The sequence below is a fragment of the Ursus maritimus genome (assembly GCF_017311325.1).
Source record: "Ursus maritimus isolate PB19 chromosome X unlocalized genomic scaffold, ASM1731132v1 scaffold_X1, whole genome shotgun sequence".
NCBI classification, from domain to species: domain Eukaryota; kingdom Metazoa; phylum Chordata; class Mammalia; order Carnivora; family Ursidae; genus Ursus; species Ursus maritimus.
In genome coordinates, this window is record NW_024423319.1 from 97,999,373 (window position 1) to 98,015,753 (window position 16,381).

The 16,381-nt window shown below is 36.9% G+C and overlaps 1 protein-coding gene across 1 annotated transcript in view; it reads left to right on the forward strand.

Moving 5' to 3' along the window:
- The window catches only part of DMD (dystrophin), a 1,667,815-nt gene that overhangs the window by 1,096,724 nt on the left and 554,710 nt on the right, over positions 1-16,381 (forward strand). Inside the window, exon 50 of the mRNA XM_040633145.1 lies at positions 1,236-1,353. Coding sequence (XP_040489079.1) covers positions 1,236-1,353 — 118 coding nt within the window. The remainder of the gene's footprint in view (positions 1-1,235; positions 1,354-16,381) is intronic.

The following is a 16,381-nucleotide window of genomic DNA, read 5'->3' on the forward strand; positions in this document are numbered from 1 at the left end:
GGGGAAAATTCTCAAAATAGATGTGTGATGTTTGGATAAGTTCTTGCCATTATTTTAATACTACCAAAAGCAATTGAGCTGAAATCACAAGGCCTATCTCCCTACCTGTTCACAAAAGAAACACTGCAAGACGTTCAAAAGTTGGCCTTGGGTTGAGACCCAAAAATCTTTAGAAAATCAGCAGTCGTCAAAGAGCATAGTAGATAACTAAGTTTCGGGAACATTACTGTCTACCACATTTCATCCCTTCACATTCACTGGCCTCACGAGGTAGTGGAAACAGCATCAGATGTAAAACCATAAAGACTTCCAGCTTAGTTATTAGTCTGGTTATTAGGAGAATAAAAGCAAGAACATGTGTGTAGGGGTTATAAACTAGTAACAAACATTCACTATGTTTTCCCAAATTGAAATAAAATGTATTCCCTTTTAGAACAAAAACAAGGGAGAGATCTTATTTTTCCCAAGCTTCTTTGTAAATATTGCTGGGATATGGGCCCTTTAGAGTAGAGAGAGTAAGGGGACAGAGACACTAGATGGGAGACACAGGAGGGAGGGAGGGATTTCTTAATAATTAACATTGTCATCCATAAATAAATACATAAATAAATATTTCTTGGCTTTATTCTGTTGGTACTTTTATCGAATGCAGTATTAAATTAAAGTCATTTGTAATACAGAGTATGAATACTAATTCCTTGGGGAAGGACTGACTTGGCTCATCTGCGTCACCCTCACATTTTATGGGTGAGGAATCTAAGGTACAAAGAAGTTAAATAAGTTACATCTCTTAAATCACTTCCATGCTTTTCCTGTTTCTAAAATATACATCTGAGTTTTGACACCACACAAAATGAGATTACAAGTATAAATAGCTATCTTTCGTAAATACATTGTCATAATTCAAAACTGCATTTCTTACTTGTGGTGCTCGTACATTGGTTTAAGTAAACCCGGGTACTCTGGAACGACAGTTTAAGCTCTTAAATAGTGAAGCAAATCTATAATCAAGATTTTCATTTGAAATATTTTTGGTATCTAAGAATGAAACACATTTCTTACTGAATTGTTGCCTATAAAGCCTTACACATTAGAGATTTATATCCAGCAACATCTTTTTTTTAATTTCCAAAAGTGCTTTGGTTGGTTTGAAAATTGCACTTTACTTTGTATCACATAAAAGGAATGCACAATGTTGGAGCACCTCAATATTAAGTTGTATTTTCTTCCTTCAGGCAACACTACAGGATTTGGAACAGAGGCGCCCCCAGTTGGAAGAACTCATTACCGCTGCCCAGAATTTGAAAAACAAGACCAGCAATCAAGAGGCTAGAACAATCATTACTGATCGAAGTAAGTCCTTTAACAAGCTGGTGAAACTTAGAGAAAGATGTAAGAAAAGTTTCCAATAATGACTGAAGTTGATTGACCTCCGTTGTGTTCCTAAAAATTGCGCAAAATCGTTGTAAATGATAACTTCTGTGCTAAGGTTTTCCAGTCCATAATGTTATCTTTCCATAACCGAATGTAATTCCATGGAAGAGAGGAAAGAAATTTTTCATCAGTCCAGGCTTCTGTAGATGCAAAGCATGGGGCGGCGGGTGTGGTGAGCATGGTGTGGCAGAACACTCGCTCCTCACTTGTCATCTCTCTGGGCTAGCGTCCATGCGGCTGTCAGTCTCTCCCTCAGATTCTTGGTTGTTGGTGCATGCAGGCAGTTGCTTCCTGGACCATCTTTCATTCCCTTCTGTAGTGGCACTTTCATATCTGGACATCCCTCTGGTACTGTGCCGCCCTCATTGTGTAGTAGCAGAAATCAGTGCTTCGTTCCTCCTGCCATACTGGAGTGGGTGGCAATCTTGGGAGGCTTTTGAAGGCCCATCTGCCTGGACATTGCATCTACTTTTTTCTTCTTTACACAGAGTGATTCAGAGTGCCTGTGTATAGGGTCAGGAAGAGTAGAAGAAGCAGAAGGGGAAACTACTGTCTTTCTGTTTCCCTCAGAGGCTCGCCTCAGGAATGAGGCCCAGCTCACCTCTGCTCTCTGACTGGCATGCATCTCCCAGGGTTTCCTCCCTTCCCTCTCCCTCCCTCCCCTCCAGGGACACACATCAATACTTACTTTTTGGTTTTTTTTCCCCGTTCCCTGTCTTGCCGCCTCTCATCCCTTCTCACAGCCAGAGGAAATTTTTTCTACTGCGGGAGTAGGGAAATCCTTCATTTCATCTTTTTTTTTTTCCTTCCAAATCTTTTGTCTTTTTCTAGGCCTAGGCTTTTGGACCTCAAAAACCAAGAAACCATGTCTTCAATAACTTACATTGTCTTGCATTAGCCCTTGGCTCAGGAATGGAAGCAGAATGCTTTGCAGCCAGTATGTTGGGGGAGGGGAAAGAGTAACCAGTATAAAGGGTTAATTTATGAAAAATAGTATTGGTCATACCTGTATTTATTAGGTAAATGGTGATAATAATAAATACCTGTATTTATTAGGTAAATGGTGATAATAGCTTCCTCTTAGGTAGCAGATGGTAGGTGTTGTGTTGTGTGTGTGTTTCTGTGTGTGGGTGTGTACAAAATCTTTATAAAATCCTGTCAGGTAAATTTCATAACCCTTCATTTTGTAGATGAGGAAACCGATTCTGAGAAAGGTTAATCAAATTGCTCAAGTTTACAAAACAAGCAAAGACCAGAGCTTGGAATTTGCAAATGTTTCTTTCTGGCTTGAAAGTCTGTGTTCCTTCTAGAATGTTTACCATGTCCCATTCTGTTTTATTGTTTTTCTTAGTGACCTTAATCACTAGGACTAGGATTAAATACTTTTTTGGTCTGCAAATTATGTATATTTTGATTTACTTCCTAAAGACATTCCTCTTTCAGTTGTCATGATTGTTAATTAAAAGAGATTTTTCTTGATTTTGAAATTTTAACCCTTTATTGTTGCTCAAAGAATGTATTTGCATATATGCTATCATATTAGTTGGGTAGTACTAGCCGCTATACGTCAGATCCCGAGTCTTGGTGGCTTACCATATCAGATGCTTACTTTTTTCCTGGCACAGTCTAAAATAAGCAGCTCTCTGTGAACTCATTCAGGGACCCAAGCCCCTTCCATCCTTTGTGTCCAGATCATCTGAGTCCTATGCATTTAATGGGTAGATGAGGAATAAACATTGTTCATTGGAATTTGAGACAGGCCTAGAAGTGGTACACATGAATTCTGTTCATAGTCTGTTGGCTGGAACTTGTCACATGACCACATCTAATTGCAAGGAAAACTACAAAATATTGTCCAGTGTTGAGCCTGGGAAGGAGAGAAACTAGTTTGGTAAGAAACTCGTCATTCTCTTCCACAGCTAATTTGGATAGGAAGAATACACTTCAGTTGTAGAGTTCTCTGTAAGTTATAGAATGTCATTTGTATAACCGGCAAGGCAAGAGCAAAATCGCCTTGTAATGACCAACACAGACAGCTCTTCAACTGATGTAGTAGAATGTTCCTCCCTCAAACTGGAACCATGAGGCTTCTTCATCAGGTTGCAACATACTGGTCCAAAAGAATGAATCTTAGTGAGTGATTTACTTAGTATGAGACTGAATTCCCATTACACAGTTAGGTGATCTGTTTCTTGCCTGAGAAATATGGAAATTTGGCAAAAATGTTTATGCAAATCTGAACACGCTGTATAGAAAGTCATTTGTCATTTTACTAATGAAAAATAACTTCTTTTTTTTCCCTAAGAGGAAAATAGCACTAATTTATTTTATACTATCCATTCAACATTGTCTAAACATTTTCCATTATCCCTTGCAATCTTTTTTTTGATATTGTATTGACTTTTTTTCGTGATGTAGATTAAAATTGAGTGACCAAAGGGCAGGTTTTTATCTCTCTGCTAATATCCAGTAATTTGAACAGTTCTATTTTTCTAAGCTTTTGTCTTTTAGGAATGAATACCTTTATGAATATTTGTAGTATAGTGGAAAGATTCCAATCCACGTGGTCCAAAAAAAGCATTTTCTTAAAAGCCAAGTGTCTGTTGAGACATGTCATGTTGCTTATTAAGAGCCTAAGCCAGAATCTTCATTCCAAATATGCCCGGAGCCTTTAATGCTGCTACCAGGATAATTCCGACAAGATATGTTTATCTAAACAATGTCATTTGCAGCCCTGCTGTGCTTCAGTTTATCTCTCCCTCCATTTGAAATCTATGAAATGGGATGGAGATTGAATACTCATAAAGTTTCAATCATGTTCAAAATAGAATTTTCCTTAGTCTAGATTTGGCTTTCAGGGAATGAGCAGAAATAAAATACTTGCTCATAAAATTGTATTCTCTTATTTGAAGATTTCAGTATTCCTTTTTTATTGCCCTGAAACTTCTAGAAATACTTACAAAGGAATCAGCTAAATAAAGAAAAATATTCAGTAAGAGTATAATGCTATATTGAAACATTTTCCTTCCTTGGTAAGTCCCAGTTCATAACTTTGAACAGTTGGGGAAATCTATATATACTTATTACATTCTATCAAGAGAAAAGTCCAGTACAAAGCAATTCCTCTCTACTAGTAATATCCATGCTAAAATCTCAAGTAATTGGGTCTGCAAAATACCAACACGTTTCACTGTATACAACGATTTCCACGGTATCTGTTGTTTTCAGGTGACTGTATTGATGGAAATCATGTTGCAATAATCTAGGTGAGAGAAAAAATTTCATTCTAAGTGCATTCAAATAAAAGCTCTCCTTGCTGTTTCTGATGTTCAGACTCTCATTTTCCTTCAATTCTTTGGTTGCTGAACATGTCAGCCATTCCTGGTCATTTTTGTCCCACAAAAGGGCTAGCTAGATCAGGGGACCAAAACCAGGTAAGATTGAAAGGATCTCAAATTGCTAAGTGGGAGGTTTCTGAATTATGCAAAACTCTTGTTCATGCCCATTATGGCGGCAGGTCGTAATACCGTAATACCTCATATAGCAGTGAGGAGGATACGGAAAAAAAGAGTTCCTCTCTCTTATTGGTCCATTTATTCCACAAATAGTATTGGTGAATGTGGCTTGTCTGACATATGTATTTTAGAGCCTTGCTTCTGTAGCTTCTCCTGCTACATAACCCCCACCATTACCATTTTAAAGATCTATAACAAAGCATGTACAGGTTCTGAGGGCAAGCTGCCTGGGCTGACTTCTTAGTGGTAGCTTTGTGACCCTGAACAAACAGCTGATCTCAGTAAACTATCTGATCTCTGTCACCGCCTCTATAAAGTAAGATTACTTGTACCTACCTCAAGGTTGGGAGAATTAGATGAGGTAATACAGGAGGAGATCCAAGCCACAGTAAGAGTTGAGTAAACGTTAGCTCTTGTTATTTTAATTATGATCTAATTGGGTTGTTTGAATGCTTAGTGGGAAAGCATTTAAAAAGCTCTTTGGTAGCTGCCTGGTTCTCATACTACAAAGAAGAAAAGAGAGAAGTTAAAAAAAACAAAACCAAAAGGAGAAGTTTGCTTTGGAACACACGGAATAACATATATAAATAGAATTAAATATGTGAGTGATACCATACTAAAAGCAAGGCAATTCATGTAAGCTGTTTTATTGTCAGTATTTACTATGACCTTAGGAGGGTAGATATTATTATTCTCACTTTAGAGATTGAAATATTGAAGCTCAGCAAGCTTAAGTAATGTGCCTAGGGTTGTAGTAAGATGGCAAGTGAGAGACTAGGATTTAAACTTCTGTCTATACGATTCTAAAGCCCAAGGCGCAGCAAAGGAAAAATGTTGGTTAGTCAAAAAAGAAAGAGAAGAAAGAGAAGAAAGAGAAGAAAGAGAAGAAAGAAAGAAAGAAAGAAAGAAAGAAAGAAAGAAAGAAAGAAAGAAAGAAGAGTGAGAACTGAAAATATTAGGAGTAACAGTTTAGTGTAATGTGGATATAATTTTTACTGCTCCCATTTATACTGCTATCTTCTACGCATTTGGGTATGTAATCATAGGATTGTCTCTTACATGTGTTGGAAATGTATAGGATGGCGAACCTCCATAATGTACCAGCTGGCAACCTTGACCAAGGGGATTCACTTCTCTAAGCCATGGTTTTCTCATCTGTGACATGGGGGTAATGATAATATGTAAGCTGGTACGGTGATTATGAAGATAAAATTATGTGAGATTTCTAAACCGAAGACCTCACATATATTAGATGCTCGAAATGGTCCGTACCATCATGGTGAGATGGATTTGGTACAGAGGAACTGGAGATGGGAGAATATGAAGGGGGGTATAACATACGGTCACGTAGCAGCTAAACCAGGGGAGGAACTTCTGAAACAGAATGCCAAGTCTTAGGAGAGAATTATTTCCTTTAAAATTATTTTTTCATCTAAGGCTTTTTCAAACCAGTTTGGAATTCTTTGAGAAATTTGGTGACATTGTATAAATTTTAAGAAATGAGTTCACATCGTATTGCTTAAAGAGCTGGTATACAGGACTGTAGAGGGAAGAATGTTCTGCTGCACGGGAATAAAAATACTCTCACAGGATTTTTGAATTAACTGACAGTTTTATAGCAGCTTTGTCAACCTATCATTCACTGCTGCAACCAAATGTATGAAATTCTTCACGGTGAAATAAAAAGACTTTGTTGTTCTCCACGTTTTTATGAAATCTCTATTGCTAATGAAATGCCAGCCAATATCTTCCTCTCAGGTATTGTCTATTAGAGAGTTGCTTATTTTAGAAGAAGTGGAGTCAACCATATAAATTTCCTTCTTTTGACATCTAGCACCTGCTGTCAACCTGTTACAACTACAGGCAGCTCTCAGAATTTACATCCACCAGGATGCCGCCGGCAACCGAGGAGTTCAGTTCAGTTAAATATTTGAATGCTTACTCTGTGCTAGTTAACATCAGATGTGATGGTTGGGATACAGGGAAAAATAAGGTTCAGCCTTTGTCTTAAAAGAGGTTACAATCAAATGTGGGTATTTGGACGAGTCTATTTGGGCAAGGCAGTCTAGGATGTCTAGGATAAGTACTTCAGTAGAGCAGTATTATGAAATCTTGAAAGAGAACAAGAGGAAGGAAGATTGGATCTGAATGAAGGGGTTCTGGAATGCTTCTAGGAGGAGATTAAATTTGAACTGGTCACGAATAGGATTTTTAAAAGCAGAAGAAGGCTGGGAAGGGAAGGATATTTCAGGAAAGGATAAGAGGAGAAGACATAATTAGACTTAAGTTAGCTATGGTGTGACAGATGAATTTGTAGAAGTGGGAGTGTGTCTGTGTGTATGTTGTGGAGGATACGGGAGTAAAAGCAGTCAGAGAGACAAGGTAGGAGGAAAGAGAACCCAAGCTAGAGCAGTGGCAGTGGAATGGAAAGAAAGAACTGAATTAAGACAGACAGTAGAGCTAGCACTAACAGGATTTGGACATTGAGTGTGTGGGATCTAAGAGTGAGCTTGCCTCTTAAGATTTTGAGATTCGGTGCTTTGGAAGATGGTAATATAACCAAAGACAAATTCAGGACAAGGAGTTGAATATGGGTGATACAATAACGTGCTTAAGAAAATGTGAGTAGAGATTTCAGAAGCAAAGTTACTTCTAAGCAGATTTGGAAACTACCTGGAGTAGATGAGTTTGCAAAGAGACAGGGAGCCAGATGAAAAGAAGAGTAGACCTAGGGAAGAGTCTGGAATTTGGCTTACATTTAAGGAATGTAGGAAGAGGAGTTAGCATCATGTCTCCCTGCGGCAACTTACAATATAGGTGCATTTAGACAAACACACACTGAAGAATGAGTTTGTAAGTTTTGCTCTCTATTTTGTTTACTGTATCTCTGCTGTACCACCAGTCCAATAACATAAATTTCTTCCTGGTTCTTAGTGGTACATCAAATAAGAAACCCTTTAGCTGAGAGTTACAGATGGTTGTGTTTATGTATATAAGGTTTCTGAGTCACCCTTCAGTGTACCAAGAAAAATAGATGACCATTTGCCATCTAGGTCTAGTGAATCATTTTGCTTTTCATTTTGTATGTTTCGGTTATTTTTCAAATACTTTGCACAAGTAAGACTAGACAGATAGTAAAAAAAAAAAAAAAACCCACAATTTTACTAGAAATTTTAATAAGAATTGAACCCAAAAATCTTTGTATAAAATAAATTTGGAGGTACAAACATAAATGATGTAGTGTCCCACATCATTTTAGAAAAATAGGATGGTTTAGGTTCTTCAACAAAACATTATGTGATGAAGTCCTTCCTGTTGAACAACTAACTAGATTAAAATATGCTATTTTCTTTCTGTCCTTAGAAATATATTGTTTGTTCATCAATCTTTGTGTTTGCTTATCATCTGAAGACTCGCAGTCTAAGATTTCACCTATATGATCAATTTCACCATCATCACTGGAGTCTAGAATGTTGATTTCTGTCTCTTTGCATTTATCTTCTATTCTGTCTAATAATCGTAAACATCTTCCTCTATCAATTTTCTTGTCTTTGACATAATGGGAGTAAAATGAAAAGTTCTACATTTTCAACTCTGTTCAATGAAAGCTAAAAACAGACTCCAAAGCTGTTGTCCCCAGTCTTTTTATACCTTCCTGAAGATGCACTATTTGGAACAATGTAATAAGAAACCTAAAGGATGAAGATTTTTTTCATTATTGTATCGTCCTTCTATATAATTCCATCATTCTTTCATTTACAAATCTTTTTAGCATACTTAGGAAAAACTTATGATTTGTTGATGAAATAGCAAAAATGTTTCCAAATATAGGAAAAATAAGCTTACTAGGACTACACAATGTATTTAGGTTTATGAAAGGCTTCACTGGACCCATATGGTAATTGAAAAATAAAATGAATTTTATTTTATTGAAAGAATAAGTAAAATTTCACTTTGTTTTTTGGTAGACCACCAGGAAAAAATAAAAGTCGAAAAATACCAATTTTTACAAGTAGTTAGAACTTCTTTAAAAAGAAACTCAAAATATATATTTGGGTGCAGTTAACCTTGATGGTATACCAAGGGTTAAGCAAAATATCTCTTGCTCAATCCCACTACAAAAATAAAAGTTTTACTACATGTATTACTATGATTATTATTTTATTATTGTAATATTAATCTTTACTTCCAGTGTTGTTATTCACTAAGAATGTGGTTATTAGCATTCTCCAGAGACTCCTGTAGATATGTATATGTGTATATATACATATGTATATATTTAATGTATTTGTTAATTATATTATGTAAAATATATACGTATATATGGGGAGAGAGAGAGACAGAGATTTTAAATAATTGGCTCATGAGATTGTGAAGACTACAAGTCTGAAATTTTTAGAGAAGGCCAGGAGGATAGATACTCTAAAAAGAGTTGATACTGCAGTCTTGAGTCCAAAGGTAGCCTGGAGCCAAAAGTCCTTCCTCTTTTGGGGACCTGTCTTTTCTCTTAAGTTCTTCAACAGTTTGGATAAGGCTCACCGACCTTATGGAGGCTAATCTGCTCTACTTACAGTCTACTGATTTAAACGTTAATCACATCTAAAAAACACCTCTACCGGCAGCATCTAGACTGCTGCTTAAACAAACAACTGGGCATCATTGTCTAGCCAATTTGACACATAAAATTAGCCATCACAGTGTGGTTCATAGTGCCATGTGTTTCCTCACATATAAATTTCATGATTTCTTTAATTTTCATTAGTATCCAATTAATAGGGTACCTGGAAATAGACATTAAATTGTAGAAATGATCTTTAACATCTTCATGAATTTCAGAGATCTATCAGTAATTATAACTCAAAAATTTACCTATAAGAAGCAAGTATATATGTTTTTCTTTCTTTTTAGACTTTTACTTACGTTGTGTTAATACTAAACATCTGTCATGAAATAATTCTGTTTTAATGTATCTCGTTCTTTAATTCTAGAAGAGGATTAGTATCAAAATATATTTGAACAGGATTTAAAATCCAAATAGCAGTCATAATTATTTTCAATTATTAATCTTTCCTTTGAGTGTGTAATAGGAATTACACTTATTTAAGGTGATGTAGCTACAATTATGAACCTAAATAGCACTTTCTAATTGCTTATTTTTTCATTATGTTTCTTTTAAAGATGAAAGATTTGGATTAGTAAATGTTCTACTCATCCACTTTAAAAACTACACATAATGAACATAACTATTAAATAAATAAACCAATTAATGAAAATGGATTTTTTTGTATGACAGAATAAAGATAATGGTGAATACGTATAATATAAAGAATCCCACGCTCAGACAAAGTGAGCTGGTAAGACAAATACAAATCAGAAGGAGACGTGCCCACAGGAGAAATGCCAGTTTTTCACAGGCTAGCATTTTTATTATATGGCCTAATGGGGCATTGCAACTGAAGACCTGAATTTCTATTATATTTTGGTACCTCTGGGTACAGAGAGGAGTATTCCTCCTTGGTGATATCATGCAGTTTAGATGAAGCTAAGCTTCATCTGGTTAGATATGCCATAGATGGCTCCTTAAAGACTCTCTCTCAGCTCTCTCAGGTGTTGAAAAAGCGTAGGATTTATTTTAGATCTACCATTTTTTTTCTTTACCAAAATTTTCTCATTAATAATTTGAAACAACATAACACATTGCTTGCCACTAGTCTTTATTCTGCTGTACCTGCCTTAAGGGAAGCATTTATGAAGTAAACAGAAAGGATTAATAGATGGTGACCTTTCTGCATGCAAAGGAGACAGCTGGGCTCATTCTGCTTTAGCCAAGAAAAGGAGTTCGCAGTTACATATTACTGCAAAACAAATCGTCCCAAAACTGAGTGCCTGAAAACAGCAGTAATCATTTCTCATCTCTCACAGATTCTGTTGGTCAGGAAATCATGAGCATCTTGTTTGAGTGGTTCCATCTTGAGATTTCTCATGAGGTTGCAGTCGGTGGTCAAGTGGAGCTGCAGTCATACTAAAGCTTGACTGGGGCAGGAGGATCCACTTCAAGGCGGCTCACTCATTGGGTTTGTGAGTGGTGCTATCTAGTTGGTTCCTCTCTACACAAGCTTCTCCATGGGACTGCTTGAGTGTTCCTGTGACTTTGTGGCTGGCTTCCCCCGGAAGTAAACCATGGGTACAAGGCAAAAGCCATGGTACCTTTTTTGGACCTAGCCTTAGCATTTATACTGTTACTTCTTCTGTAAATTATTTGTCACACAGTTTGGCCCTGATGCAGTGAGGGGGGGGGACGAGGGACTCCAAAAGGTCATGAATACCAGGAGGTGAAGGTGATTGGGACCCCTGTAGAGATGACTCCCCCCGGACTTAACTGAGCCTTCAAAGGAAAGTTTCCTTCAAAGGAGAGTTTTTTCTATAGCTACTGGATATGTCAATTATTCTCTCACCCCGGTTCCACATGAGGAGTATTGGTTTTGAAAAGAAAAGGAAGCGTTTGAGTTTTGGAGGCCCAGCAGAAAGGCTTAGACAGCTGGTTGGTTATGGGATAATAGTGACCATGATGATGACAGTGGTGATTATGATGTTGATGTTAGTAAGACAAACATGTAAGCATGTCTTTCCCCCATTTCATTTTAAGCACAAGGTAATGCTAAAAGCAGTGCATCTAAAATGAGACGACAGTGTGTAAGTCCTGACTCTGCCCTTTGATGACAGTGGGACCCTTGGCAAATTCCTCCATCTCTCTCAGCCTTTGTTTGTTCGTCTGTAAAATTAGGCTCTGGATGCCCTTCCATACCAGATTACTGCTAGGATTAAAGGGAATGACATATAGAATAGCCCTTTTCAAATGGCAAATCAGTACACAGGTATTAGTGTCTTAAACATTTTGGGCTTCTGTAATGAGATGCCGTAGGTGGGGTGGCTTAACCAATACATACTTATTTCTCCAAGTTCTGGAGGACAGGAAGTCCAAGACCAAGGTGCCAGCAGATCTTGCGAGAGCCCTCTTCCTGGCTTGCAGAAGGCCATCTTGTAACGTTGTCTTCACACACTGGAAAGAGAAAAAGAGCTGCCCTCTCCCTCTGTTAAAGACACTGATGCCATCATGAGACCCCACCCTCATGATCTCATCTAAACTTTGTTCCTAAAGGCCCCATCTCCAAATACCATCACATTGGGGGGTAGGGTTTCAACGTATGAATTTGGGGATGGGGGATGCAAACATTCAGTACATTATTATCAGCCCTTCTCATTATTAAGAGCTCCACCATGTTGTCTAGGTTGTTGACACTTTGTTGACATGATTAATGTCCTGCTATAAGGCTAAGAGTCTTTCACATCTGGAAAGTGGATACATGAAGATTGAGAAATGTTCTTACGTCTATACACAGAATTTTTAGTACTTGCTCAAGAAATGTATCTTCACTGAGTGTTGATTCCCTTAAGTTCCTATCTAGGAATTTGGAAAAAAATAGGTTCTCCATCAAGATTTTCTGAACTAACGAATAAATGTTGGGCTTTATGATATTTTCTTCAGTATTACGATATAACAAAAATATTTCTGCAGAATATTCTATTTTTAGTGTTTCCAGCTACTGGAGAGTCTCGTTTATTACCATCTGTAATTCTAACCCTGGGTCACAGGAGTGAAGCCATTGAGAGTCCCCTACAAAGTCCAATAAGGTAGTTCTAGAAACAATAAACTTGGCCATTGGAATCCAATTTTTCTTTCACACAAGAGCCATAGAACCACTGCCTTGGGCCATAGCTGGCTTTCAGGAAAATGCAGTCGGTGGAGGGAAAGAAAGGTATAGAGTCATATACCAGCCTAATTTCATTTGTTATCAGAAAAATGTATATTAAATAACAAAATGTTTGAAAATAGAAAATTGGGTCCCAAATGCACAGAATAAGAATGAGGGGAAAACACCTTTATCTATAATTAAACAGAAAACTGTGCCATGAATTGATAAAACCCAGTCAACCTGCAAATGTGAACATCAAGTGTAATTGTACAGAAAAATACGATAATATGAAAAACATAGAAATTGTATAGCCACATGTTGGCCTTTTGAAACAATGGCACTTTACCTGCTTCTCAGTAAGGATTTGGTTTAGTCTTAGGCATTGTAGGAACAGCTAAAAGATGAAGGCTCAGTCCTATTGGACAATAAAACGAGGAATTTCTCTTGATTAGTAGTAGTACCTGTACACTGCTCAGAGTTTTAGCACATCCTTTTATGTGTCTCTCAATATAGGGTGCCAGGCCAAACAAAGCATATATGTACATAGGGGGCATAGTACCGTAAGGAGTACATACCGATCAATGGAACGGGATTAATTTTTTTCTTAGCATCTGACAGGGCACTTAAAAGGCCTTAGGTTTCCCTCTCAGTAGCTAGGTGTTTTGGTAATGGAAAACACATCCCAGAGAATTCCAGAATATATGAAACATTTCAGACAGTTTGGAGGTGTCAAAACTTTTACTGACAGTACTTGGCAAAGTCAGATTTTATTCAGATTCTACAATATCTCATCTTATAAATAGTAATATTTTGTATCTGTGTTATACTTTACATAAATTGGACAAAGAACTCTAAAAAATATGAGTCGATTTGATATCCACAACCTTGCCTAAAGTCGATATTGTCCTTATTAAATAGATGAGGGAACCAAGGATCATGGTTTGTAATACCTTTCTCAAGGTCACACAGTTAGCATATGGAAGAGGCAGGATCTCACCCAAGTGTTCTGATTCTAGGAAAGGGTGTTAGACGGCTTTTCTTTCCTATGCTGAAAGGAGACAACATTTGAAAGTCAGTTATTAAAAATGTATATACATACATATACACATTTACACACATATTTATATATTCACATCTATATATATTTATGTAAATCTTACATGTATACTATTGACATATACTTGTATACATTATTTATTAACTTGTGATAGTTTATTTCAGCTAAGTTAAAATATATTGGGTATTTATCGAATCATGGTACTTAAAATCCTCCCAGGGATTCGTTTTTATGCCTTAAGCAAAGTCACTTTTAAAAAAAGGAGCGAACATAGGTTAAAAGAAAAAAAAAAAACAGCTTTCCAGGAGGAGCCTCCGTTACCCTATTTCACCGATAGTTCAGATAGTGATATGGGGCGTAGTTCTTTCTCCTGTTGCCATGTTCGTAAGTGACGAAATGCCAGAGGTTAGGAATTTCAAGCGTTGTCCTGTCTTTCTGAGGACACTCTCCCCTAGTATATATTTTATCTCCCTGATGGAACTGCAAGCTTCACACTGTTACTCCTTTATATTTGAATTCCTGTAATTCTCACATTATTCTGAAAATAACAGGTGTGCCATAAATACGTACTGATTGAATGGACAGTCTCACGGGGTAGCTGGCGAATGGTGCAAGGCTGCCATCATCATCTCCAGACCATGAGAAAAAGAAAAAAAAAAACAATTTGCCTGAAGAGATTAATAAAATGCCCTGCTTAGAAAAGCAAAGAACAAACAAAAACCCACAGTACACACACCCAGATATTGGAATGGTGAGTGATATTTCAGTTTCAGAATAGTACAATCTCTTCTAAGCAGAACAGATTTAAAAAACACCTTGGTCTGATTGCAGTTCACATGCCTCAGCCTTGCAGAAAATGTACGAGGCCATTTGAAATAGTCTTCACTGCACTTTTGGAGGCTCTGCTGATTTGAGCAAAATGAAAATGAAAGGTAAATAGAGAGTTCTTAATCTTCAGAAGCTCAAGTACCCCCCTCTAATCTTTAAAGTAGAAATTTGGATTAGGATTCTCTTTATCTTTTTTTTATTAATGAAAATTTCTTTTTCCTTTTATCATGATGTCTGTTGAAAGGGTTCAGAGAACTCAAATAAGGAAGTCATGTTATAACTTAAGACAAAATAGGAATGTGAATTTGTATTATATAAGGAAAACAGTGTCCGAAAAAGTTGCCTGTTGTCCCTAGGGGAAGCAGAAGAAATATCAACGCAGGGCAGCCAACAAGATGTGCTGTGGCCATTAAAAACATCACATTCACTGGCTTTACACTTCATTAGGTGGGTAATGAGTTGTACATATTTTAAGACTTAAAACAACCAGACTGACCATGATGGTTTGCATCGGTTAGTACCCGAATCTGGGATAGGCACTTGGGAGTTGCTTCATTTTAATGTACTAATAATATTTTGTTTATGTTTTGATTAAATAGTATCATTTCATTATTTTTCTGCTCTGGTTCTAAATTTATACGCCAACAAGTTGCATGGCCATTCCAAAAAGATTGACTTTAAATATATTTTTGACCTAGAAATTATGTAATGGGCCTTTACCATGAATATAGGAGCCAGATTCCTAATTCAAAATTCCATCCTCTAAAATAAGGGGCATAGACAACTGTCTAGTTCAGATAAAGATAGTTGACTGTGTGAGGGACAGAAAATAATTTTCCTTCTGCCCTTCTACGTTCTTGACTGAGGCACCCCTTGTAATAAAAGACAGATTAATAAGAGAAAAACAAGGAGAAGTTTAATAACATGTGTACCTCCTGTATACATGGGAGAGACCCAGGAAAACTGAGTAACTCCCCCAGATGGCCCAAGCCACCACCTTTAATACCATCTCCAGCTAAAGACAAAAGATGATGTTGGAAGGGGCCATGATGGGAGGCGTTCGGGCAAAACACAGTGGTCAAGGGTGTGGTTGTTCTGCAGATTGAGGTCCTTGCCTCCTCCACTGGTAGGAGTTACTAGAGATTTAGAGTCATCATTTCCCTCCCGGTCCAGAGCGGGAGACACCCTGACAAATGGAGATTTCTCCTATAAATGTAAATATCTCTTTGCAAAGGGTAACTTTTACTTCATTTTCAGGGCTTTTCTATGCCTGCTCTTTCTTAAAAAGAATCAGCTTAAAATAATCCTTATGCCAAATGGGCATATTTTGGGGTGGTATATTCTGCTCCCCTTCAACTAGAATACCAAGTTGGTTTTTAAAGATAGAGTTGGCATCCTGAAGGAATTTTAAAAGGATCTCAAGAAAATGTCATAATGCTGGTTTGAAACTAAAAGTAATAAAATTTTTATTCTGTTTTAGTATGCTAAACTAATTGAACAAGTTATTTCATTTAAAAATTAGCTTCCTCAGTATCACAGTGCACTATGCTAATAACAAAAGAGCATTAAATTATGTTCATATATGATTTAGTATAATTTAATCAGAAATATAATAAATTCATCAAATTGTGCAATGGTGAATATTCCAAGTTCCTTTTCCATGTAAGTAGTAAGAAATTTAAGCATAGGCACCATCCTTAAAGTACCTAGATTAAGAATAGTACCTAGAAAACAGTCATTAAGTGCTTTACTAAATAAGTTTTCACCTTCAAGCTTGTAGAAGCAAATTAAAT